This window comes from Leucopleurus acutus (genome assembly GCF_964270905.1).
Source record: "Leucopleurus acutus genome assembly, chromosome: 8".
NCBI classification, from domain to species: Eukaryota; Metazoa; Chordata; class Mammalia; order Artiodactyla; family Delphinidae; genus Leucopleurus; species Leucopleurus acutus.
Genome location: NC_139151.1, coordinates 14,595,999 through 14,622,973, shown reverse-complemented (window position 1 = coordinate 14,622,973; position 26,975 = coordinate 14,595,999). Strand labels below are relative to the sequence as shown.

The 26,975-nt window shown below is 60.8% G+C and overlaps 1 protein-coding gene across 2 annotated transcripts; it reads right to left on the bottom strand.

The window, feature by feature from the left end:
• Positions 1-243: 243 nt before the first annotated feature.
• Positions 244-26,457, bottom strand: BCL9L (BCL9 like; the record flags this gene model as incomplete). 2 transcript variants are annotated; one of them, XM_082845465.1, is made up of 10 exons in its annotated part: positions 25,807-26,457; positions 19,495-19,550; positions 10,854-10,955; positions 9,216-9,601; positions 8,422-8,541; positions 5,128-5,338; positions 4,885-4,969; positions 2,499-4,785; positions 1,778-2,059; positions 244-1,337 (listed from the first exon to the last, which is right to left on the bottom strand). In XM_082845465.1, the coding sequence occupies exons 3-10, from the start codon at positions 10,877-10,879 to the stop codon at positions 244-246; spliced, it is 4,491 nt and encodes a 1,496-aa protein (XP_082701591.1). In that variant the 5' UTR covers positions 10,880-10,955; positions 19,495-19,550; positions 25,807-26,457. The 2 variants fall into 2 exon arrangements, with proteins under 2 accessions (XP_082701591.1, XP_082701592.1); XM_082845466.1 differs by lacking the exon at positions 25,807-26,457 and adding an exon at positions 25,755-25,767.
• Between the last annotated feature and the right edge of the window lie 518 nt (positions 26,458-26,975).

Here is a 26,975-nt window from a genome sequence, read left to right as displayed (position 1 = left end):
GGGGCAGTCCTGGCGGCCGAAATGGGACCAACCCCCATCCCAAATCCCCCACCCCACTCTGCCACTTCCCCCTAAGCTGCCAGCACATCTGGTTTCCACAAATGCCACTCCCCACACAAGCCCCCTCCCACCCCCTCCACCCCACCCCTTGACCCAGGCCATCCCAACACCGAAGGGGAAGAAACTTTCTTAAGGTTATCCTATTTGCAGTATCGCCCCAGCTCCAGCCCCCCACGGGGACTGCTAGAAGGGCAGGTTGGCCATGCCGCCCGGCGCTGGGAGGTAGCCCATCTGGCTGTCCAGAGACACACTGCGCTGCCGCAGCGGGTGGGACACCATGAGGTTCTGCTGGGGCGGGGGGCCCATGAGAGAGCCCTGCGGGGGGAGCATGTGGGGGGGCTGGCTGTAGACCTCACCGCCCACTCCCCGCTGCTTCATCAGCATGAAATTCTGCTGGGTCATGAGGCCTTGTGGAGGGGCCATGACCCCCTGGTGCAGGCCATGGGGCACCATGCCCTGCTGTGAGGGCACACCTGTCCTGCCCAGCAAGGACATCTGTCCGGGGTGGCACATGGACATGTTGAGCCCCCGCTGGACGCCCTGCTGGCCCGGGAGGTTGGGGGGCCGGGAGGGGGTCTGCTCCGCCATCATGTTCTGCAGGTTCATGAGATGCAGATTGGGGGGCTGGGCCTTGGGGGGCTGGTTCTCGCTCTTGGGGAAGTACTGGAGGGTGCTGCTTGGCTTCTCCGAGGGGATGATCCTGGACAAGTCGAACTCGGGGATCCCCGTCGGGGTGGGCCGGATCACCTCGCTCAGCTCAGGGTCGTTCAGCACTGACGCCACCCCGGGGAGCACGCCCGGGGGGTATGCGTCGCCCATGCGGCCGGCCATGCTTTTGCCCATCAGGTGCTGCTGGGGGGGCAGGGGGCCTGGCGGCTGGCTGGGCAGGTCCTCTGGGGGCAGGGCCATGCCTGAAGGGTAGTGCTGCTGCAGGCCGGGTCCCCCGCCCCCGCCCCCACTAGGGGCCATGGCACCGTGGGGCTGCTGCAGCCGAGGGGGGAAGGGCAGCATCTGGGAGGAGCTGGGCACAGGGCCGCAGGGGGCATTCAGGGAGTCTGGGCCCCCTGGAGCCATCATCGTCGAGTTCTGAGGGGGCCCTCCTGCCCCCTGTGCATTGGGGTGCAGTGGAATGTTGGAGCCCAGAGGGGTGGGGGAGGGCAACATGGGAGGCGGGGGGTCATGGGACAGGGGCTGCTGGCCTGGCAGGTTCATGCCCATGGGGCTCTGGGCAGCGGCTGAGTTCAGGTGCATCTGGGTGGGCTGGTTATTGCTGATCCCTGCAGGGAAAGAGAAACGGGGGTCAGGAACCGCGTGCACCCAGCTGGGGGAGGGTGCAGAACTCAGTCCTTCCCCACTCCCCAGCCAGGCTGGTACCAGGGCTGAGGGCTTTCACCGTTGTCCTGCCCTAGCTGTGAGGGAAGGGACTCCAGGCACTTAGGTGAGAAGCCAAGAGGCCCAAGCTCTGGCCCAGCTGGCCAGGGACACATCAGTAGGTGGAAAGACCACTCCAGCTTTCCAGGCTTGGCTTCACTGAGCGACAACGAATGGGAACTGTGTCCTGGGACACCCCCCCCACCCCCTGCCCCGACGCCCAGGGCTCTTTGGAAGCACAAAAAAGCCAGCAGGACCGCAGGGGCAGCCGCTGGCCGTGGCAGCTCTTCCCACTCCCAGTGCCTGCATCAGCTCTTCTCCCCGCGGCCCCTCCCTGTCCCCGCACCTGGCCCAGAGCCCTGCGGTGGTGGTGGCGGGGGGAGCAGGGGCCGGTCGGGCAGCAGCTCGTCGTCTGAGGTGGCGATGGTCTTGATGGCATTGTGGTAGAGCGGGGTGGAGCTGGGCATGGCGTACTTGGACATCTGGGACATCATCAGTGACAGGGGGTTCTGGGAAGGCGTGGGGTCTGGGGAGGAAGTGAATGGCAGGCTGGGGTTCATGAGGCCGCTGGGAGGGTTGGCGGGAGGCGCTGAGGAGCTGCTCCGGGGGCCGCTAGGCGGGAGGGCACCTACAGAAGCGGGGAGACAGAAAGAGCAGGGGGTGACTGGGGAGGGGAAGATGAATTTGGCTGCCCACACTGGGGGCTTAGGAAGAGGTCAGCTCCCAAATCTCCACCTGACCCCTCCAGGCACAGACGTCCCACTCAACACAGGCCCCCCACTGTCACTACAGCCCACCTGTCTCCAAGAAGTTCCTGCAGCCTCATGGCCCCAGGCAGTGGGGAGATCCCCAATATGACCCCCTTGACATGCCTGGGAGATGAACATTGTGCTCCCTGTGAAAGCGCACACACAGCTGCCAGCGTCTGCCCCTCGAGCAGAGCCGTCTACCCCTGGGCCCTGGCACAGATGCCTTAACTCACTCCCCTGGCCCAGCAAGAACACCCCCACCGGGGAGGCTCCCTGCGCCAGAGGCCAGAGCCCACTTGCCCGGCCCCGTTGACTCACTCTGTTCCACGTTGCCCAGGGTGCTGGAAGAGTTCATGTTCAGAGGCGGCTGCTTGTTCTGGGGGACTCCGGGGCTGGGCATGGCTGTCTTGGGCGAGGCGACCCAGCCTGGAGAAGGCACCGCCATGGAGGGAGACTTAAGCCTGCTGGGCGAGCCGGTGGGCGAACGGACGCTGAGAGAGGAGCTGAGGACCTGGGGTGACTTGAGAGGTCCTGGAGGGTTGGCCGAAGGCAAGGGCACCATCTGTGAGGGAGTCTGGGGTGACTTGAGGTTGGCGGAGGGCGAGGTGACCAGGGGTGAGTGTACCTGGCTAAGGGTGGGCGACTTCAGATGCCCCATGCCCGGCGAGCCCATCTGATTAATACTGATGGTGAGGTCTGAAGGCCGTCTGCCCAGCCCCCGGTTTGGGGCTGAATGCACAGAGCCGGAAGGATTGGACGCAGGAGGCAGGGGCATGTGGCTGAGCCGGGTGGTACCCACGTTGGCCATGGGCATTGAGCTCTGGTCGGGGCTGAACATGTCTTGAGTATTGCCCATTTCCTGGGGCATGGCTTGGTAGGGTCCCTGGCCCCCAGAGAACCCCTGCTGGCCCTGGCTGGGAAACTGCGAGGGCATCAGCATCTTCTGCGGGCCGCCCATCATGCCGCTGCCGCTCTGGGCCCGTACCCGGGCCATCTCCTCGGGACTGAGGCCCTGCGGCCCCATCATGTCCCCGGGGCCCCGCATCTTCTGCGACATCAGCATCTGCTGCTGTGGGGTCATCTGCACATTCAGGTTCATGTTCATGTTCATGTTCACATTCATGTTCATGTTGAGGTTGCCTGGCCCCATGGGTGGGTCCACCTCCCTCAGCCCAGACTGCCCCATGGGGGGACTCAGGAGGCCCCGACCTCCACCAAACTCCATGCCCATGGGAGTGCCCGCCAGGCCCTCGCCGCCAGCTATCTGCCCGGGAAACATGGCCGGATCCATCTGCCGGTGCGCCTGCATCATCCGTTCCACCTCCATGCCCTGCCCCATGCCGCTGCCGGCCATGCCCAGGGGGCGCTGCATGCCCATCGACCGCTTCTCCAGCAGCTGGTGTCGCAGCAGCTCCTCACGAACCCGAGGGGTCATAAATCGCTCGGCTTCACCCTGCCCGCCTGGGTAGGGCACCGCGTTCTGGGCAAAATTGCCAGGCCCCCCCATAGGGGGCAAGTCTTCAGTCCAGCCCATACCCGGCCTCACAGGCCTCTGCATGGCATTCATGGGCACCTCCATGGGCATACCCTGTATGCCCCCAAACCCAGACACCCGTTGCATCTGGTTGCCTGGGAAACGGGGACCGGGGAAGGGTGGTCCACCCCGGAGCTGCATGGGATCTTGGACATCCATGGGCCCCCGCAGCTGGGCTCCCATCCCGGGGGGCCACTGATCGCCAGGCTTGCTGTGGTAGGGAGGCGGTGGTCCCCTCACCATCATGCCCCCCATGCCCATCATGTCCTGCAGTGGGCGGCCCCCATGCAGCCCGATCTGCTCCTCCTTCCGCCGTTTCTCCTCGTAGTACTCTTCCTGCAGCTTGCGCCAGGCCACCTGCTCAGGTGTCAAGCTGTCCTGGCCCAGCCTCTGCATCATCATGTTCATCTGCTGCCCCATGTCCCCACCCGGGGGGTGCCCAGGCACTTCATGCTCCAGCGGGGGGCCCCCGAGGCTCTGTGTCTGCGAAATCATGGACTGCAAGGGCTCCTCGTACTTCTTCAGCCCGCTGGTCGGGGCCGTGGGTGGCTGCTGGGGGGCGGGAGGGGCTTGTGCTGGTGGTCCCCCCTCGCCCGCTCCTCCAGGGGGCCCCTTGAGGAAGGGCTCAGTCTCCCCGCTGCGGAGCAGCAGCCGTTCAATGTCTCGCAGCGTCTGGAGGGAGCGCTCCCGATGCTCCAGCTGCTCCTTGGACAGGCCCTCTGAGCCCACCAGGCTCCGCTGCCCATTGCCAGTGGGGGCCTCCCCAAGCAGGGCAGGGCCGGGAGCGCTGCTGGGCTCTCCTCCAGGAGGCAGCGGGTTGTTGGCGGTGGAAGCTGTAGGGGTATTAGGGTGGGTACCCCCAGTGCCACCACCCGTGCTGGCAGCTCCCACCGAGTTGGGTGTCAGGTCCTGACTGGTGTCCTCAGGAGGCCCCTCGGAAGGCAGAGCAGGGGGGGCGCTGCCTGGGGCTGGGGGTGGCGGTGGCGGCAGTGGAGGAGGCTGGGACTGAGGGGTGCCTGTTGATGGCGTGCTCAGGGGTAGCGGTTCTGGGGTGGGTGGCACTTTGGGGGTCTGCAAGAGGACAAAGGCAGAGCACATGACAGGTAAGGGGATGCACTGGCCAATCCGCTGCTCACAGAGCACCACGCCCAGGCCAGGTGACACACTCACCTGGTCCAGCTTGGCACGGGGCACGTTCTGCTGGTGGTAGGCGAGGATGGAGTCGGCCCGGCCCTGCAGCACTGCCTCCGCAGCCCTACACAGGAGGGTCGGGCACAGACAGCTCAGAGAGGCGGGCAGGAAGGAGCCCTCAACCTCACCCAGCCCAACCCAAGCCAACCCTGGCCCCCTGCAGGCACTCACTCAGAACCCCAGGCTGAGGGGTGCTAGGCAAACAAGGGCTGAGGCACTTACGTGTTGGCCAGGTGGGTGGTGAAGACATACACAAACTGTGAGGGAGGCTTTCCCGGGACACCCCCGCCTCCACCCCCGGGGGCGTCGGGCCGGAGGCCTGGCGGGGGCCCATGCGGGGGGCCTGGTGCGCTGCTCTCACTGAGGGGCAGTTGGGCGGCTTGGCCAGGACCCAGCTGTGGGGCCGCCATGGCTGGGTCTGCTACATTACAATCTGCACAGGAGAGGAGAGGGAAAGAGGCCCAGATTTAGAGAGGAGATCCAGTGGGGGGACAGCCGCCCACCCCCCTGCCGCTACCGTACGATCCCAGAGATGCCCAGGGACAGAGAGGCTCACTGCTTCATAGCTCGTGTCCACAGGGTCATCTGGGGCCCCAATCGGGCATTTTCACTAGTCTAGTTTCTATACTTGCCCTAGACCTTTGAAAAGGATGGAAATTGTGCAGACCATGTGGAGAGGAGGGAGAGGGAAAATGTGACCCTTATGAATAGGCTCCCGCATGCTTGGCACCCTGACGGATGCTTATGGATGTGATTCCATCTAATCGTCACATCCCTGGGAGGAAGCTGTCGTACACTCCACTTGTCGTATACTCCACTTGACAGCCTCAGAGGGATGACGTTACTCACCCAAGGTGACACAGCCAGGCAGTGCAGAGCCAGGGTCTGCACCAGGCAGGGGCTGCAGAGCCCCGAGCGTGGCCCTGCTCCGACCCCTCGCCGTGGTCTGTGCGTGTGTATGCACGTTGGCCAGGTGAGGGGAGAAGGCAAAGAGCTTGTACAGCTGATGATTCAAACGCTGAATGGTTTTCATTCTAGCCCTACCACTAACTGTTCTGCAACCTATGAACAAGATGTTTCCTCCTTCTAAGCCTCAGTTCCTTCATCTGTAAAATGGAAACACTAACTCCAGCCCTGCAGGAGGGGGAGGGGCTGGTCAAAGAAATCTATTTTTACAGCAAGTTCACAACCATGTCACAAACTAAAAAACTGTTTAGAAAACAGAGAGTTACAAAAGCCTGACATACTGGGTTCACTGCCAGGGTAGACTGGCCATCCTCGGCACCGAGCGAGGTTTTGTTCCATGGTCACAGCCCTGACTGTAAGTCCTCGCCTACAAAAGATCTACGCTTGGTCATTCATAGGTCTAGCGAGTGGGTGGAACTTTGCCACCATCAAGTGCCTGGCCTGCAGACAGTAAGTGAGAGCACCTACTGCCCCAAGTTGTCTCCCTTGAGCTGGGGCAGCAGCCACCTTCCCGCAGGCCCACTGGCAGGCTCCTCTTCTTGAAGAAATCTTCTCTAACACTCCTACCTCGTTAACGGCCCTGCTCTGGACCCTGTCTCTCCAGTTTTACATAGAATAACAAAGCCAGAAGTTTGTGGGGGGAGGGGAACTTGAGAGCTGATTTCAATGTGTGAGGGCTGCCCTGGGGAAGAGGAAGGTACACATTCAATACACAGAACTAGGACTCCTGAGGATGAGTTATGGGGAGAGAGGCAGGCTTTATTTCAATAAAATAACTTCTAGTACAATGATAACAATAAAAGCTAAACACTGGGGACTTCCCTGGTGGCGCAGTGGTTAAGAATCTGCCTGCCAATGCAGGGGACACGGGTTCGAGCCCCGGTCCGGGAAGATCCCACATGCCGCGGAGCAACTGAGCCCGTGCACCACAACTACTGAGCCTGTGCTCTAGAGCCCGCGAGCCACAACTACTGAAGCCCATGAGCCTAGAGCCCACGCTCCGCAACAAGAGAAGCCACCACAATGAGAAGCCCACGCACCGCAGCGAACAGTAGCCCCTGCTCACCTCAACTAGAGAAAGCCCACGTGCAGCAACAAAGACCCACTGCAGCCAGAAAAAAAAAAAGCTAACACTGTTCTAAGTGTGCTACATGTCTCAACTCATTGACTCCTCACAACAACGCTAAGAGAAAAAGATTATTTTTATAGATGAGGAAACTGAGGCCCTTTCCCAAATTTACACAGATAATAAGTGGAAGGCCCAGGATATAAACCCAGGCAGTCTGATTGCAGAGTCTGTGCTCTTAACCTCTACATTATACTGCCCTGCCATCAAGAGCCCTTCGAGAATCTAATGGCAATGTAACTAAAACGGTAAGTGCTTGCCTTGGTATCGGGTATGGGGTGTTAACGATTTCTTCTTTGATTTCCCTGTGTTTTCATGTTTCTACAACAGTACAGTCTAGTGTTATAAAAGTGAATTGAGGAGGGTCTGTCCTGGGAAGCAGTGACCACCCCCATCTATCACTGAAGGGTTTGGCCAGGGGCTTGTGGACCACCAGTGAGTCCCCTGGGGTGGGGGTGGGGGGTGGCTGGGACCAGATGACCTTTAAAGTGCCAGCCAGCTGCAGAGGCTTCCGTATTTGATCCCATACGCCACCTCCACGGACATGATCTGCTCTTTCCACAAACATCTGCTGAGCCTGTTTCCTCCTCTGCATCATAGTAACACCTACCTCACAAGGCTGTTATAAGGATTAAATAAAACAAAGTAGCAAAAAGTATCCTGCGTATTTTTTTCTTCCTTCTTTCTACAGTCTGGTTTTCGACAAGTTCACAATTTAACATCCTCTGGTTAGTTTCTTACGCATTAAGTTGTTTCTCCCCACACACAGACATAAGCTTGGAGGGAAAGCATCAAATCAATGCATATGGGCTTCCCAAGGGCAGGAGTATGTCCGTTTCTCCCCCATCCCTAGTGCCAGGCCCAAATAAATGCTGATCAATGCAAGAATGAGAGGGGGGGCGTCCACCCACACCCACTCCTTGTCCTGGTGATGCGCTCCGGGCACTTGCCAGGAGTCAATTAGAGGGTAGGGAAGGGCACCAGACACACAGGCAATGTCAGCTCACACCCAGGCTTAGCACAGCTTTGCGCAGCCGAGCCAGCTGTCCAGCTCCCAGTGATGCTGGACCCTCACCGCCCTCCCTCTAATAACCAGTAGGTGGCAGCATAGGCCAGGAATTCACGGGAGGAGGTGTAGATGTGGCCAGGAGAGGCCACCTGAGGTTCAACCTACCCCACCCTGGTCCCCAGGCAGAGGGGGCCACTGAGCACCTGGAAGGCAGCAACTGAGCTGTCACAGTGCAGGGAGGGACTGAGTCAGAGATGTGAGATGGGAGAGGAGGAGCCTGGGCTCCTGACCCTTTGCTCCCTCTTCCCAGGCTGGGCCTTCTGAAGCCCTAGATGAGGAGAGGGAAGTTCCCTTAGGGCAGCTATCCTCTGGGGGCACCAGGGGCCACAGCATCGTGGCAATGATGGGCACTCACTGTGGGTGGCCCCAATGGGCTTGTCATCCTCCTCGCTGTCCGGTCCTGAGCACCATTCGTCTCCACTGTATGGCTGCTTCCGCTCCAGCACACAACGCCGCTTACTCCGGGGTGCCACTTCTGCCCAGGCAGGCAGGGGTCAGAGTGAGTACCCCGGGATCCTTCCCAAGCCCCGTCTCCCAGATGCCCCACCCCAGGGGGCACTGCCCCAGCCATGGTGGGCACTTTGCCAGCCCTTGGCCCCCACCACGACACCATTTGTTTCTGATTTCTCTCTACAGCCCTGCTGCCTGCCTCCCCTCCCCCACCCAGCACCAAGCCCAGCATAATCCCCAACCACAACTGGTTCTAATTAGGGCTGGGGGGGGGAGGGGGAAACTGCTGCTACTCCTCCAGGCCCCAGTGCCTACACCATAGCTCCCACCAGCCAGGATACCAGGAGGTTCCTGGGAAGTGTGAGGGTCTGCTCCTCACCCCAGAGCACCTCCCTCTCCCGCTCTGGGGGCTCTGGTGGGAAAGCAGGAGAGGCATGAGACTGGCCGACCAGAGGCCCCATCACTCTGTGTGGCCCCTCCATGGGTGGCACCTAAGGATGAGACATCTCCATCCAATCCTGAGAGAATGACCAGATGGGTGGGTATAATGGGGGTAAGAGAAACGTGTCCCCGGCATAAATGCTGGAGAGGAGTGGGGGTTGAGCATTAGGCAAGGGGGCTAGAAGGATGGTCTCCCAGCAAGTGTGAGTCTAGGGCTGTGGAAGATGCTGGGGTCTTGGGGATCAGGAAATGGGATACCTTTGGCCTCCGAATCCAGGGACGGTGTCCCAGCCTCTCGCTGCTCTCCGGAGTCCACAGACACGCTCCGCTCCCTCTTCACTTTGCCCTTGAGCGAGCTGAAAGGGGGCACCCCTGCCTGGGGGTTCTTCAGACTTGAGTTGCTAGGTGAGATCTGGTTGGCCTTGGCCCCATGGTTCCCCGCCCCCACGCCCTTCGAGCCCAGGTTGCAGGTGGGTCCTTGGTTCACATTCTGGTGCTGGGATTGGGCCCCGCCATTCCCTGTCTTGCCATGATTGGTCAACTTATTTTCTGGGTGCATTGGCTTGGCTGGGGCAGGGGGGCAGTGGCCGCGGGGGGACAGCGGCGGGCTCCCTGGAGCTTCTCTCCTCCTAGGGTGGGGTAACCTGGAGAAGGTGGAAGAGACATGAAAAGTTAATCCTGCTAGGGGTGTAGCATGCCTGGATTTTAATCGCCCCATCCTGCCTCACCTAGTGGTAGGGGAGGTGGGGGCTGAGTGGCATCTTAAGACCACCAGCTATCCCCTACCCCCCTCCATGGCTCCTCAGAGAAGGGCTGATTCCCCTCTCCACCTTGGGCAGTGAAGATGGGGCAACCCCCTCCACCCTCCAATCCCCACAATTCAAACAAAAACCAGGGCCTCACATTGGCAGAATCCAACCCACCCCCAGCCCCCGGCATCCAACAGACTGCAAGCCTCCATGGCAACCCCCCTCCACTAGCACCTGGCCAACACTTAAGCATCCTCTTGTCAAGGGTTTGCTGTCTTCAGACTCCTTCCAAGGTCCCCAACCTCAACTGCCATGTGTCCCTACACCAGCATGGAAGGGGCACAGGACCTGAGGGTCACTGCTCCTGCCCCAGCCCCATTCCCCTGGGGAAGTGGGGAAAAGCACACCAGAGAGTGGTACCCACTGGTCCAGACAGCTCCCCAGAGCAGGAGGGGAATGCCTCAAGGGAGTCTACTAGTATGCCTGGCCGGCAGGCAGGAGCAGGAAAAAAAATGGGGAGGGGACTGGTGTGCAAAGCAGACTGAAGCCAAGGATTCCTGCAGCCTAGGCTGCGGGCCCTTTAAGCTCCAGCCCGCTCCCCCCACCGCCTCCCCCTCCCCGGAGACCTATTAATAGCCGCTGGAAAGATCACATCACGGGAGAGGATATTTATCCCCCCTCATTCCACACCAGCTCAGATTTATTTCAGCTCTGCTGTCCTGCTGCTGCCGCCTGGCCCTGTCTGCCGGCTTCTCCTGGAGAAGGGGAGGGAGGCAGGCACCGCCCCTCCCTCCAGCTCCCACCCCCAGCTAGACTGAGGCCAGAGGGCGCCATCGGACCCGACAGTGGGGTGGGCAGGGGTCTGCTCAAACCGTTTTTAAGAGGAAAGGGCTGGAAGGGACTAGAACAGCAGGCTTAGCTGGTTGCCATTCCCCTCTGTCCCCTGGGCCCAGGCACTAAAGCTGTGGGCTCCTGCCTCGGGGCAGGCCTTCCCATTCTGAATCCCCTTTAGCCCGCCGGTGGCCTGGAAGCCAAGTACTCAGGGGGTCTCGCTCTCCAAGCCTGCACAGTTCAGTCCCATCACCACTGGGCCCTTCCCTTCCCCTCACTCCACACACATATCCCGCCCTCCGCGACACCCACACACCTTGTCTTGTTAGCCAGGATCCTCATGGTTCCCACACACAGTGGGGCTACGGCCCCTGTGCGTGCCCAGGGCCCAGCCAGGTACTCGGTACTGGAGCAGGGACTGCAGCAACAAGCCCCAAAGAGAAAACTTGTGACTTGGGGAGGGGGTGTGAGAAGGGGAGGGGAGACGGGAGGACCCAACAGCCCTGGGACTAGGGAACTGGGTAGGGTAGGGTGTGAATGGCAAGGAAGGATTACTAGTCGGGGTCTGGATCCTAGTGGCCGCTCCTATCCCCATTCCTCCCGCACCTTACCCTCAGGGAGCTTGCAGTCTCTAGCAAGGCCCCCCCACCCGGGCCACAGGGGCAGAATTCACTAAAAGGATGGGTTGCAAAAGTGCCCACTTGGGGCGGCCGCGAGGTCTGTCAGGCCCCAGGGGGTGGGGGGGACTCCCGCCCCCAGGCACGCCCCTCACCCGGGGGGCGGGGGACCCCCTGGCGCCCCGCCCCCAGCTCTGAGCCCTGCCCCTGGGCGCCCAGGCGGGAAGGGGGCCGCGGGTAGGGGCGATGCCCCGCCCCCAGCTCGAGGCCTAGCCCGTGCCCATCCCAGCAGGCCCGGGCGGGCAGCGAGAGGCCTGGCGGGGCCCCGGGGCTGCAGCTGGGCTCTTCTGGAGACCAGTAACGCTGGCTCAGATTCCTCCCCGACCGCAAGAATGCAGGAGCCTCCCCTCCCCCCGCCCCAGCACCCCACCCCGCCCCCTTCGGCAGAGCCAGAGCGGAGAGGCCGAGCGAGCGAGCGAGCGAGCGAGAGAGCCAGCGAGCTGGGGAGCGGGCGACGGGCAGGACTGCAGCGTGCCTCTCCCGGCCCCGCACGCGCCGCCCGGACAGACCCACGGCCAAGTGCGGCGAGGAGCCTGGCGCGCGCCACGGCGGGGCCGAGGTTCGGTCCAGCGCTAGGCGCCGCCAGGCAGGGGCGCTGGGACCCACCAGCACCCAAACTCTGACTCACACACCCTCGCAGCTCACACATGGACGGGGAGACAAAGACACGCACGGAGCCCAGGAAACTAGAGGCGCGCTCACGCCGGCCCGCGGAGGTGTGCGGGAGGGCGAGGGAGGCGCTGGCCGAAGCAGGAGCACAGAAGCAGCCTAGGGCATGTTTCCAGAGGCGGCCAGAGGGCAGAGAGGGAGCGCATCGACTCACTGAACAGATGAAAAGACTGAGGCCCGGCCACAAGAGAGCCGTAGAAAGTTGAGCCCGGTAGTCACAAAGAAACACACACACGGGGCCATAGATACACCAACAAACAGACTTACACAAACACAGAAGCCTCACCCGACCGCCCCCAGCCCTGTCCCCCCCACTCCCCGCGCAGATCCCAGAAAGGGGTGGGGGGAGAGGAGTCGTCTTCGGCCAGAAGCTTTGTCCCGGTGACAGGCCCAGCCAGACACCGGCCCACTCCCTGCCCACATTCCCTGCCGAGCTGCCGGAGGCTGGGCTGGGACCTGGGGGTGGGGGGCACACCAGTGACCCTGTGGGAGTCTAACCCTAACTTAACCCCAGGGCACATTGGCCTTCCCCACCCCAGCTCGGTCTCTAGGGAGGGAGGCTCCTCAGGGGAAGATTCCAAAGTCCAGGGCCTGGCTGGGAAGCAGCCTGCTGCCAGCCCCCATCTCCTGCATCACGCGGGTTCGGGTGCGGTGGGGGGGTGGTTGGGGGGACTGAGGTGGGGAGAGCTGGAGGGCACCTGGGCTTAGGGGCAGGCCTATGGGGCTGACCTGGGTCCCAGGCTTCCACCTTCACCACCTTGCTGATCCTCAAAACTACCCATCATCTGCCACAACAGCATTATTATCCCCATTTCACTGTGAGGAAACTGAGATGGGGAAAAGGAAGTGACAGGCCCCTGGGCCACATGACCGTTACATGGCAGCACCAAGACCCCATTCCCCTGGTGTTTCCTCTACACTGCAGTGTCCTCCCCTCAAGTCATGACAGCTCATCTGAGCCTGCACCAGACAGATGGGCTTCCCACACGCCGGAGGTCACCGGACCCAGCCTCCCGGGGTTGGGGCAGGGCAAAGGCCACCCACTTTCCTCTGTTTACAGCTTCAAATATCGGGACATCTAATAATTTGGGAAGGGGCTGTTAGAAAATTAGTCTTCTCCAGGGTACCCTGTCAGGCGAGCCTCCTCTCTAGAAGAATCTTGGAGTTGCCCTCCCCTCTAGGACTCCACCCCCTCGCTCCCACCCAGCAGCAGGACGAGCTGAGTCAAGTACAGATGAGTCAGGACTTTCCCATCTCACACCTCCCCCCTTTGCCCCTCAGGGGTCTGCCCCAGATCCCAGAGATCCCCGTCCTCCTCTAGCACTCACAGTTCCCGGAAGAGACCTGGAAAACCTTGGGGATGGGAGGCAGGAGAACTGATTCCTGGTGGGTGCAGTTTTTAAACCAACAGTGAAGGGGCTTCCTGGCACCAGGCCAGGAGCCCCCGAGATGGGTGAAAGGACAGGGATGGAGCTCTGGGAACACAGTGCTGTGGTTGCCTCTTAGGGGGTAGGGTGGGGAGCAGTGACATGTGCTCACAAACAGGGAGCAGGTGCCAGTCACCTGAGTGAAGAGGCCAGGGGCAGACCTATGAGAATGGAGCCCAGGAGGCTGCTGAGACGAAGCCTGCCTGAGATATTGCCCTCCTGGTGCAACGTGGGGTGCGGGGTGGAGGGTGGGGGGCAGTGACCTAAGGGTTAAAGTGCGCCTGACCTCAGCTGGGAGAGGGAGACCAGGAAGGCTTCGACGGGGCAACCTGCCTATTTCCAGCTGCCCCCACCTTGGGAGCCTCTCCTTGGTTCACCAGCCAGCCCACCAGTCTTATTGCCCAGCTCGGAACCATCCCAAAGAGGCAGTGAGAACACGCTTGGAGGGTCCATGCTTCCACACGCAGTGGGCAGACACGTCTAGAGAGGAAATGGGCAGCTAGGACCCTGCGGTAGCTGAAAGAACAGGAACCTGCTGGGAGTATTGGTGGTGGGGTCCTCAGCCACTGACTCAGGGAGAGGCAGCACTCAAGACAACAAGGTCCCAAGTCCCCTTTCTCTTGGGTGTCAGGACTCCTTGGTCCCTAGAAGCTCTCCTCTACCACCCAGGTCACTTCCTCTTCCTGAGGTGGTGACTCAGCCGGGTGGGGAGGTCAAGGATTCAGAGCCCAGCAGGAAATCTGCTCAAGAACCAAGGTGTTGCTCTGGCACCCTCTGCGTGGGGACTTCCAGGCTTGGGGGGCCTTCCCCTCACCCTGGTTCCTAGCAGCTCTCCCCACTTCCGCCCACCTCCTGCCAAAGGAGACCATGCAAATCAACCATTTTGTCTGGGAGTTTCCAGCCCTACCCCACCTGCAGCCCCAGGGTGATGTCAAGGCAACCCTAACCCTGCTGGGACATGGAAACTCCTGGCCCCAGACCTTGCAGTCTGGGGTCTTGGAACAGGGTGCTTCTGGTGGGGATTCTGCCCTTCTGGAAACCACCAGACTAAGTGGCATTGCCTAGACAAGCCGGAGGTCACCTCACTTGGCTCCCGTAGCCAGTGCCCAAGTGGCCAGGCCTTGGGAAGCAGTCACGGCCTGGCAGTAGGGTGCCCCCAAATGCTACTGCCCAATCTCTGGCTGCTGCCTTCCCCGGGGGGAGGGGGAGGGGGAGGGGAGGGGGGGCACAAGGAAACAAGACAGGGCAGGAAGCCCAGGCAGGCAGCGGGCACTCTGGGCCAGGCACAAACAGCCAACACAGGAAACCACAGCCCACCCCCGCCCACCCCACCCACCCAAAGCTCTGGGAGAAGGGAGTGCCAAAAGCCTGGTGCCCCTGCAGGGGCAAGGGCTAGGGGTAGCCCGGGGCAAGGGAGGAACAAGCAGCCCTCCTGTCCTCTCTCCGCCCCAGACCCTACCTCGGGAAGGGGAGAGGAAGCCAGGCTGGCAGGGGTGGTGCTGCCTCTTTAAATCCACCGAAATCCTGAGCTAGGCCCAGCCCAGCTCTGGTTTCACAGGAAGGAAAGGAGCTCAGGAGCCAGCAGGGCAGGCAGCAGTGACTGGAATTAGCCCCACCGGCCCAAATATATCTGGTCTCCGCCTGCCACCCCACTGGCACTTCCTGCCCCCTGGCACCTACACCACCCTGGGGGTGGGAGAGGGTCTAGGTGCTACTCCCCACCCTGTGGGAAACCCCGATCTCCCCAGATGCCCTGTCGCTGGGTACACGTGTTGGGAGGTGGCGTCCCAAGCCTGGATTCCCAGAAGGGAGGAGTGAGCAGGGTAGCTCCCTGTGGGCCCTCACCTGGCCTCTATCCTCCAAGGGGTTAATCTGGCCCTTTTTTTGGGGGGGGGGGGATTAGGGGTGGCCCAGGAACCTCCTCCAAACTGCCTGACTGCCTGGCGGCTGGGAACAATGGGGCCATTGTGGGAGTTGCGAGTGCGGGCAGACTGCTGGCACAGGCAGTGCACCATGGGGCGCGGGACCTCACCCAGAGCCCGCCTGCCCGCTCTGCTCTCTCCCCCAGGTACTGCCAGCGTCAGAGGCATCCTCCCAGCCCTCACCTCAAAGGCCTGGCCCAAACTCTTGGCACCAGCAGCAGCTGGAGGGCCCTCGGGCTCTGCCCACATTGACATCCAGACTGCTGTGACCCTACAGGAAGCAGGGGCATGTGGGCCAGGACGGGTGGGGGTGGGGGCTGATGAGACAGGATGTATGCCTGTGATCCTCCCGCAGGGAAGACAGGAAGGCCAAATGGGGTTTCTGGTGTCAGTCCTGGCACCCTCAGGCAAGAAGGGCTTAAGGGATTGTGAGAGCAGTGACAGGCAGGGTCCCCTGACCCCAGGCCTCCGTTCCTACACTCATTGCATAGACCTGCTCCCTGAGGAGGCCCAGTCCTGTCAGCCTCGCCCTCTGGGGCTGGGACACTGGCAGTGTGAGTGATGCAGTGGAATGAGAACCGGGTTTGCAGTCAGGCCAACAAGGATGCCAATCACATCCCACCCCTTCTGAGCGACGGGACCTTGTCCATCCCTTCAGCCCTCTGAGCCTCAGTTTCCTCATCTGCAAAATGAGGATCAATACATCGAGTGAGATACCAATAGTGAAACCATCCAACAGAATGCCTGTGACATACTCGGCCCTCAACAAACCACCTCTGGCCATGATGTCCCCTTCTTTACACCCTACATGGCACCCAAATCCGTGGGCATTTGGTGAAGATGGGCACTCTCGAGATATTTGCTCTTGAGTATCCAAGGGATCGGGGCCCATGGGCATCATCCCAGGGGTATCAAGTACAAAAACTTGGCTTTTTCTCTGTCCTCACAGAGGCCAGCTCCCTCAGCTAGCACTCCCCTGGGCATGACTGGGTTTATCGACATACACTCAAACCCAGAGCATGAACCCAGAGAGCAGTTATCCACTCTCTTAGCCTCAGGGCTGTCTCAAAAGCCCAGGAGAAAAGCAAAGGGGAGTTTCCTTTCAACAGTGGCCCAAGTCCCATCCCCTCCACCAGCCACCCCCTCCCCGACCTACTCCTTGGCAGTCTCCGTGCAGGGTCTGGGCTGGGAGGAAGCTGGAGCCTACTTTCTTGCCCTGGGCCTCTTTAAAGAGTGGAGGGTCTGAGAGGAAAAGAAGAGCAACTGGGACAAGCAGTTCTGAAAGTAGAGGTCCAGAGAGAAGACCTGTGCTCTTCTCAACTAGAGAGGGCTGTCCCTCTCAGGGTGGCTCCACAGCCCCCAAAGGGTTAACAAGGCCCTAAAAATAACCTGCTCCCAGCAGGACCTGCTGATTGGAACCCTCCAGCCATCTGTTCCCATTTTCTCCTGTTCACATTGGAACATCTGAAACCAGCCCCAGAGCCCCAGCCCGATCCCAAAAATAGCCCCAGCCTGCCCAAGGAACAGGCCCCAGGGGCTGGGCAAAAGCGGCATGGCCAGCCCAGCAGTGAGGCATGGCCCAGGCCAACACGGAGCCCTCACTCCCAGGCCCATGGAAGGGAGGTGTTCCCTCTGTTCCCAGAAGGAGGTGGTCAGTAGACCCAGGGGCTCCAGCCCACCCACCTTGGTACCAGGCCAGAGAAGGTACCCAAGAGCCCTGGTATCCCAGGCACTCTGCCATATCTGAATCCACTTTCTCCAGAGATTTGGACACGCACTTCCCAGAAGACCAAACCACTTATCTGCAGAGCTTCCCTCTTTGTGGGCACACCATCCCTGCTGCCCAGTGCTGGGCTCCTCACCCAGAAGTTCCCAAGCCTTAGCCCCTCCATCATCCGACTCTCATCCCGGGGCCTTTCAGAGCCTTGCTCACCCAGAGTCACTCAGCATTCTCCCCTGGCCTGCCCCAGGGCACACAGGGTTGAAACAGAACTTTACCCAGCCCTGCCCACACTCACCCACGCCGCAGAGGAAAGGATTCTGGGGGTGTCCTCTGGATGCTGATATGACCCCACCCCTCCTCTGGGCTTCAGGATGGGCTTCTGCCCATCTGTGTGCAGCAGGTGCCAGGCATGCCCATCTGGGCTTCTATACATATCACAGGCCTGGGCACTGCCCTGCCACGCTCAGAGAAGATGCCCAGGCAGGGTACAGGGAATCCAGTGGACCCTGGGCCCCAAGGCAGGCCTAACAGCTGCCATCCATATAACAGCCCCACACTGCTACTTTTCTCCCTGAAGAAGGTCCCTGACCCCTTAGGCCAGGAAAGAGAGGAGGTGGCCATCTAAGCCATTTAAGAACAGAGTGTCTTAATGGCTGTTCAGCCTGGTGAAGGAACAGAGCATCAGGGGATGGGATGGTAGGAGGGGTGTTGAAGCTGATCTGAGCTAATAGCATGGGGGAGGGAGGGCTCAGCCCTGAGAAGTGCTGGGAGATGTGGAGGGAGACAGGCCCTAAGACCTCAGACCCCTCTCCAGGCGCATGGCTATTGGGCAAACTTGAAACCAAGATGTTAGTTTCCCCTCAGTGGGGAAACTGAGGCAGCAAGAAGGTGGGTCTGGATGGGTATTAGAATCTAGGAGTCTGAAGTGTTGGAAAGGCTGTCTCTTCCCCACCGTCCATACTCTCCCCACCCCCATCAATTCTTCCCCTGCTAAAGCCCCCGGGGGGACCATGAGTTCCTATGAAGAGCTGTGACTAATAATAACGAGGAGGATCTCTAATGTTTATTGAGCATTTACTCTGTAACATCAAGCTGTCCTGAAGGCTTCACGTGCATTATTTAATTTAATCCTCTAATTTAGTACTCTACAAGAAAGTTCTCTTGTTATTCCCACTTTACAGATAAGAAAACTGAGGCCCAGGGAAGTTGAGTAATTTGCCTGAGGCACACAGTCCAAAATTAGAAGAGTCAGGATTTGAACTCAGACACTGCAGCAGCTGGGCTATTAACCATTTCACAATACATGTTCACCCTGGTAGCAGTCCTGTGTGCTATGATGAAAGAATGGTGCCTCACCCCCTCATTCCATACTCCCTCCAACCCCAATGCACACCAGGTCCTAGCTAGAGGCCACAGTTCCTGCCCAGGGAAGAGATCAAAGAGAGGCCACCACTCCCCACCCCCTCAACACAGGTGCCTGGCCCACTGGGGTTCTGAGAGCAGAGTTCTTGGGCCACCCCAGCCCCATCTACCCGCAATCTGTTACATCGTCACCCATCCTGGTCCCTAAGAGTCTGGGGAAGGAGCAAGGCAAGTTACCATGACAACAGCACAGGCCCCTGCTGAGAGGCCCAGAGGCAGGAAGAGTCTCCGCAGGTGGGGGTCAAAGGTCAAGTGGGACTCACTAGTGACGAGTGGAGTCCCAGCCCTGCCCCCCCCACCCCGCACCTGCTCAGCCACACCTGGCACTGCCCCCCACTTTTTTCATTGCCTGAGTTGGGAGCAGGACCACTTCCTCTGTGTCCCTGAGGGGTGGTGGCCTCCAGCAGGGAGGGTGGGGGGACTCGAAGCCCCTCCCTCCTGGGGACAGTCTAGGAGAAGGGCCTCCTCGCAGTCCTCCGCTTTCTCCAGCTTTCCCTAGTCAGACCAGGAGCCTACAGGCAGGCGTGTTTGTTGTGAATTCAGGGAGTTGTTGCTAAGTAAGGAAGGGGGGGGGGAGGGAGGGAGGGAGGGAGGGAGGGGGTGGGGGTGGCAGTAGGGAGAAAGCGTGTGTGCCTCTGTGTGTGCGTGTGTGTGCGTGTGTGTGCGTGTGTGTGTGTGTGTGTCTAGGGGCCAGGGCAGAAACCACATTACTGTGGCCGGTAGCCTCCCTGGCTTTGACTCAGCCAGCTGAGGCCAAAGCCAGCAGGCGAAGGGGAGCAAGAACTTGGGACGCCCGGGAAGGAAACCGTACCTTGCCCTCCAGGGGTGACCAGGCTGGGGCTCCCCACCACCCACCCCGGCTGGTACTTTCACTGGAGCAGCAGCTGTGGCGCTTTAACCCTTCCTGCCCCGGCCCCGCCCCCATCCCCTACCGGGTTCCAGGTTGTAGGCAGTCAGCACCCTCTCCTCCGGGGGGAGGAGAATGAAAGGAGAAGTGGGGGCAGAGAGCCAGGAGGAGGGCACCCGAGACAAAAAGCCAAGCAAGAGGCAACGGCAGAGGCAGACAGAGCTGAGCGAGGAGGCTGTGAGGACACACATAAGCACACAGACCTCTCACCTCAGGATAATGCGTGTCGGGCTCAGGCTCAAGGGTGTGATCTGGGCTGGGGCTCCCTGTGGAGAGAGGGTCACAGCTAGAAGCCCCAGGCCAGCAATCTCTACCCCTGCTCCTCCCAGAGCCCCAGCCCCACCCCCAGCACGCACACCACTAAGCTTGTACACACAGACGGGCCTGCAGCTCCAGGAAGTCCCTGAGCTACTTGGACACCACCCCCCCTCCACGACTTCTGTGGATTGGCTGGGAGCCAGGCCTGACCCAGCGGCCCCACCGCACAGCTCCCCCTCCCTCCCCTGCAAGCAGGAAAGGAGAAGGCGCTGGAGATGCCTTAGAGCTCCCTCAGAGCTCAGCCCACAGGGAGAGGGGGGAGGACTCCCACGGCCTGGCCTGAGGACCCGGGTGGAGGGATGGATGGGGAGGCCTGAGGACCCCAGCTTCCAGCACCAGCCACCCCGGGGTTATCCTGTGTCAAGGAGAAGAATGGTGTGGGTCCTGTGTCCCCATGTGGTCTCTCTTGTCCCCTGAAGATGCCCCTGGGGACCGGGCTTGGCTGGGAGGGCCTAGGGTGAGAGAATCAGGCTTAGCAGTTCAGTAGGAGGGGGCTGGGTGAAGCTCCCACAGGCAGGCGGGAGGGAGGCTGGTGGCTGGGCTCAGTTTGTACTGGGGGTCAAAGGGGAGTTCTTTTCCGAAGAATTCTGGGAGAGACGCCAACTAGAGCAAGCTGCTAACCACCCCTCCCTCTCTCTCACTGCACTGGGTGGGGGGGTGTCCCTGCCAACCAGACTTAACCCTCTCCAGCCTGTGGTGCTCCCAGGCACATGACAGGGGAGCTGGGGAAGGTCCCGCTGGGCTCAACTTCCAGTTCTAGGGGGCAAGCACAGGGTGTCTGCCAGAACACGGTACCATGTGGCCCCATCTGGTACGGCCCCGCCCTGCCACCACCTGGGTGACTTTCCTGGGCTCATCTCCTGAAGGTGTCTGCAGTGATGTGTGCGCGCGTGTCTCAGAGACAGAGATTGAGAAACAAACTAAAAATTCCTTGCCAAGGCCCCCCTGGGCCCCTGAGCACTGTGCCAACCTGTGCCTCTACCCCCCTTCCTCCCACTGAGTCCTGGGACCAGAGACCATGGGAAGGGGCTTTATAAACAGACAACTTTTCTCTCTGCCCCCCACATGCTGCTGTCTCCATAGGCCCTTGACTCCGACAAACAGCCCCTGCCCCAACCCTCTTCTTCACTGATTTGCTACAAGTGCTTCAAGTATTCAATTATAGCCTGAGATCCCAGGATGGGAAACTGAGTCATAGCGAGGCATCAGGGATTCCAAGGGCCCGCATCCCACGCAGACATAACTCTACTAACACAACTCTTGCTTTGGCAAAAAAAGAAAGAAAGCTCCCCTTAGCAATCCCCACCCCCCTCCTGTAAAACACGATTAAGGTCAGACATCAAGAAGGACTTCCCAGGGTCAAGGCTACAATGGTAGCCGGCCTTGCATCCAACGCTTCATATTTCTGGGGTGGCACATCACCACCCACCCCCGCCCCAGCGTTCCAGGCCCCTCTGTCTTCTGCTCAGGCTGGAAATATGAGTGTCTTGTCTTGTTTTGCTGTCTGCCCCTAGCTAGCAAAGTCAGCTTTTCTGAACTTTAGCCACTAAGCTCCCAGGTCTGATGTCGCTGGCTGTTTCTTGTCCCCAATGAAGCAAGTGACCCCAAGGGTAGATGGTTAACTCCCTTTCCCCAGCCCTTTCTGGAGAGCACTGGGCTGCCCTGTGACAGCCCCCACGATATCACTAGGACAAGAAGAGGATGGACTGGGAGTATTGGGATCCCTTAAGGTGCCGGGTGTCCGTGAAGGGCAGAGGAAGAGAGCCCAGCCTTGGGGACAGTTTATCCCAAAGTCTCCCCACTGCACAATTTCTCTCCAAGGACCACAGAACTGCCAGAAGCCTTGGCCTCACTCCAAGAAACCTCCCTATCAAAGGACAGAGGACTCCATGTCCCAGGGAGCTATGGGGAGACCTGTGGCTACGCACCCCAGACATGTTCTGAGGGAGGAGGATAGAGGCGGCAACAGAAGCGGAGCGCACTGAGTGTGCGCACATACGCACACACGCACGTGCATCAGAGACACAATCCCGAGCACACATACTTCTCAGATACTCCCAGACGTGTACCTGAGAGAGAAACAGACACAACCCCCAAAGACACACACCCAGGATACCTCTTTAAAATAACCCAAACTCCCCAAAAATGACTCCTTAAGACCCATAGAGGCTCCCATACTCAGAGAAGGCCAAAGAGAGCTCGGGAAACACAAATGACATCAGCCAGTCACACAGAACTACTGACACAGAGTAGTATGCACATGGCCATGTGCTAGCACACAAACTCTCTCTCTCTCTCTCTCACACACACACACACACACACACACACACACACACACACACACACACACACACACACGCAATGCACAGCATGAAGTCAGATTAGAGGACTAAATTCTGGGCTAGTGGGGAGGAGGGGAGTCAGAGCAGTGGGGTGGAGAAGTACTCAGGGATTTCAAAACAATCCTGGTTTCGAAATGCTGGAAATGCTGGATTCAGGGCCATTCTCAGTTGAGGCTGGAGGGTGGAGAGTGAAGGGGAGGGGGAAGACAGGCCAGCGCAGGGCCACCAGCCCATTGGAAGAGGGACTTGGACAGAGGGCATCCCAGCCCCTGGGCATGGGGACTAGGCTAGACACCAAGGTTAGGAGGGGCAGGTGGCCCAGGGCCAAGCAGGGAGGGCCTGGGGTGGAAAGGAGGCAGAGAAGGAGAGGTCTCCACTTTAGCCACTGACTAGAGAAGAAAGAAGGCGAAGGAACCTACCTGGGCCCTTCCCCGACCCGTGGGTGGGTGGTGGTGGCCACCTTCCCCCCTACAGAGCGGCAGCTGGCTCCCCTTCCCCGCCAGCTAGCAGAGTCCCAAGGCAGGCCTAAAGCTAGGGGTCAGAGGGTGTGGGAGGACAGCAAGGGCCTTCCAGGGGACCCAGGACCACCCACACTCACGGCAGGGTGGGGGACATCTCCCTGGGAAGCCAGAGCTTCCTACCTAGGTTTCCAGAGAGGGGAGCTCTTCGGGAGGCTGAGGCACTACAACAGACCCCCACATCCAGGAAGTCACCCCTCTCCTCCCAGGGCACCAGGATGCCCTTACTGCCCCTCCCCCAACCTCCAGGGAAAGTTGGCAGCTCTCTCCCAGGGAGGGGAGGTCAAGCCAGGCTGGGGGTGGGGCTCTGGAGGCCTGGCCCTGGCACCCAGCAGAGGAAATGCCAGGCCTTAACTCCAGGCTGCCTTCAGGGAGGCCCATCCAAGTGACGTGCGGCACCTCTAGTGCTGCAGTTTTCTTCCCCTTGCCCCTCAGCTCCTAGCCTCTGGCTACCTGGCCCTCCAGCTGGCTCCAGCCCAAGCTCTGGTAGTTAGAGGGTGGGACCTGGGGAAACTTAGCGCCCCTGGAGGTGCCTCTACCAGCTTCATCCTGGCCCCTTGGCCAGTCAGAGTCTCCTCGCCCCAGATCCCTGGGGGCAGCCCCCACAGTGTGGCTTACAGGTGGGCAGCTGGTGGGGCTGGCAGGCAGGGGCACAGATGCCAAGCTAGAGCAGCCAGGTGCTCAACAGGTTGAGCCAGTCCCTGGAACAGCCAGCCCCACCCCAGGGAGAGCAGGCCTGGCAGAGGCTCCCTGCCCGCGGCACCCAGCCTGTACCCGCTTGGCTCCCACGGCTGCCCACTTTCCCACGGTGCCATCCCCTCTGCCCCCTCCCCCGAGGTCAGCAAGCAAGCAGTGCCCAGCGTTCCTGGCACAGGGAAAGGATGCCGTTTCCCCGTCACCCCTGGGTGCCCAGGCTCTTGGAGTGCCTCACTACCAGCAACCAAGGAGCCCCCAGAAAAGTAAACATGGCATCAGCCCAAAAAGGACCCCAAAGTGCCCCCTACCTCCTTGCAGGCCTCCTCCAGTCCTGGGCAGACTGGACACTCAGACACCCTGGCTCCCCGCAGCTGCCCCCCCAGGGCACTGGGACAGAACTTCAGCCGGCGGCGCCAGAGGCAGTGTGGCGGCCCCCAGCTCCTGTCTTGGACTCCCTGGAGGAGGGGCTGCTGAGCTGGGGGACTGCTGGCTCCCTCCACTCCTGCCAGAGCTGCTGCTGCCTGCAACCCTGCTCCTTTCCTTCCACCCCACTCCTGGGCTCCACGCAGCTCCATCCCGGCCCCTCCCCCTACAGGCAGGCAGCCCCCTTTGCAGGCATCTCCTTTAATCTAAAGCAGGTGCCAGGCATTCCAGCCCTTGCTGAGTCGACACTGCCACCCACTAGGCCTCTGCCCAGAAGGCTATTGCCCTGCCTCTTCATGGAAGTTGAGTCTACGGCCCAGGGCTCCTGCTTAACTGAAATACCCAAAAGTTGGGAGGCAGACACTACCCAAAGGGAATCACGGGTGCCCAACACAGACTCAATAAGCAAGTTCACTAGGTCGCACATTACCACTGCTGTGATCGATTGTGGACCACCAACACTAATCCTTCTCCAGGACTCTGTAATCTCTTCCCACCTGGACCCTCAACCTCAGTAATTAGAGACTTGGAGCCTCCATACGGACCTCCAGAAACCATCTCTAGCGTGAGGCCCCTGCTACCCCGAGCACAAGAGTCACACTGGATCCAAGGTTATATAGGTATTCTCCCCTTCAGGAGCACCCCTTCCAGCATTAACCCCTGCCCCACCCCAATCAGAAGCAACACAGGTAAGCAGAACACCTCCAGAGGCAAGTGGCCAGAAGGGTGAGCTTCCAGGCCTGGTTCTCCAAGGCCACGGAGCCTGATCAGCTGAGGGAGGGCAGCACCTTCCGTCCTGATCCCAGAACCCCACCCCCACCCCAATTCCCTTACCTTCCTTTCTCTCCCATTCTCATCCTGTCCTGAAGCTCCTATCAGCAGGCACCTCAGAGCTGATACCAGAAAGACAGGGCCTGAACATGCTCTTCCCCTGGGGCCATGAAATCATGGTCCTGACCCAGAGAAGGCAGCCAAGCTAGTGCTGGGGGGCAGCAGACAAGCCAGGCAGCCCCAGCCCAGAAAAAGTAGCTGCACCTTGGAGAGGCTGAGGAGGGAGGAGAGCAAGGGGAGTGGAAGCCCACCCACCCTGCGGGTCTCATTCAGAGAGCTGCCCAGAGGCATCAATCAGTAGGGTTACAGCAGATACTGTGCGAAGACAGCTTTCCTAGGTAAAACAGGAAACCAAGGCCAAAGATCAAGGGGGCCTCCAAGCCCCTTTCCCGGGACTCAGTCACATGCCCAGCTCACCTCTCCCAGAGCAACACTTTTCCTCCCTGTAGCAGAGGCCCCCAGACACAGACACAGACCCACACCCCAAGCAGCAGACAGACAGAAGGAGGAGGGAGGAGGGGGTGTCAGAAAAACCCGGAAGGAAGGAAGCTGGACAGACAGAAGCCAATCCTGGCTTCACTGCTCCAGAGGGACACCCTCCAGACTCCCAGACTGTAAGGGACACTCTCCTCAGCTCCCAAGAGGCAGAAGGGGAGAGTAGACCTCGGTGTCCCCTGAAACCAAATTCCAGCAGCCCTGGGACAGGGCATAGTCCAGCCAAGCAAGAAGCCCTGAGCCTCCCCTCTCTTCCTCACATTCCTCCCCCAGGAGCTCCCCCAGACCAAGGCAGGGGCTGTCTCCGCTTAGCAAGGCAGAGACACCTCCAAGGAACTGTGTGACTGCCCCCCCACCCCCCCACCCCCTGCCAAGCCCACATCACTAAGAATCCTAGGCAGGGGAGACTCCTCCAGTCACAGCCCCCGCTGCTCCTAGGCAGTGCTTGGGGGCAGAGGGTGACCCCCAGCAATCTCCAGTCCCCACGCACCTCCTTATGGAAGCTCCTATAAGCCAGGAGAGGAGTGCTGGGGTGCTGAGACCCAAGGGGTTGGTGAGCCTGTGAGGGGGACTACATCTCCCAGAAGCCCCCAGGGCAGAGTTGCTGCTCCAGCTGGCCCAAGGCCGGCCTTGTTCTCTGTGCTAGGGTGGCAGGGTCCCCTGGCTGCCCCTAAGCCCTCCCCTCTGTGCGCTGGGGCTGCCAACCTGATTGGGGGCCCAAGAGTGGCCTCCACTAATCCTGGGGGCGTCCCCGACCCCTTAAACAGCCTGGGGGTGCGTGCCAGAGGGCCAGAGACAATCAGATTGTGTTCCCCCTCCCCAATTCGAACTGGATCTCCCTCCTCACGCTTCTGCTGGCCTGGCATGACTTTCGCCCTCGGCCCCAGCCCTCCCCTCACCTCGCGCGGGTCGGGGGTCCTCACGCCAGGCCGGAGTTGGACGCCATGACCAGGTCAGGGCCGGTGGGTGGATTGGGGTCCTCCTGCTCGCCAGTTGGAGGTGAGGAGGAGGGCGGGCAGGTGGTGATCTTTTGATCCTGGACGCCTTGATCTCAATACCAGCCCGGCCCGGGAGTGGGTATCCGGGGGTCGCTGGGCGCCTGGGTTCCTGCTTTCCAACCGCGGAGCATGGTCTTGGGCGCCGGGCAGCGGCGGGAGAGCGCGCACACCCGCCCGGCCCTGGGCTCAGGGCTGGGGTCTCAGCCCCGAACCTCACGGCTCCGGCTCCTGCTCCTCCTCCCTTCCTTCCTTCCTTCCTTCCTTCCTTCGCCTCCTCCTTTCACTTTTCCCGAGGCCCGCGGGGACGGCGGGCGCGGGGCGGGGAGGGGGCTGTCTGGGCGCTTATTGTTGGTCGGACGCCGAGGGTCCGGGTTGCAGTCCCCGGGCGGCGCGGCGCCGGGGGACCCAGGCGTGCGGGCGTCCGGCCGGCTGGCTCCGGGCAGCGGCGGTGGTGCAGCGGCCCCGAGTCCGGGGCATGTCCGGCCACTGGCTCCGCCGTTCGCCGCCGCCTCCCCGGGGTCCCCTGCGCTGCCGGAGCCTCGCTCGCCCCTCCACTCGGCTCCGCTCCCCAGCCTGAATAAGCATCGGGGCTCTCTGGCTGCCTCCTTCTGCCTTCATACCAGAGCCCGGAGAGGCCCCTGTCAAAATAAGAGCTCCCCCATCTCGCTCGCCTCCTCGCCCAACCCGGCTCCCCCAGCCTCCCAGTGGTCTGACTCGGTAAGGCGCCCGGCCGGCTAGCGGGAGGCAGGTTGGCCCGGGGGCGGGGAGGGGGCTTCTATGCCACTCTCCACCCCATTCCCGAGGACTGGGGAGGAGACGGGCTAACACCATCTCAGGCTGGGGAGAGGTTTGACAAACCTACCCTCCTATCTACGCTGATTGGAAGCAGTGGGAGTTGACTCCCCCCAACCCCCAACACTCACTCACACTCTCTCTCCCTCCCTCTCTCTCTCTCTCCCTCTCTCTCTCTCTCCCTCTCTCTCTCTCTCCCTCTCCCTCTCCCTCTCCCTCTCCCTCTCCCTCTCCCTCTCCCTCTCCCTCTCTCTCTCTCTCTCTCTACTGGGTCCCCT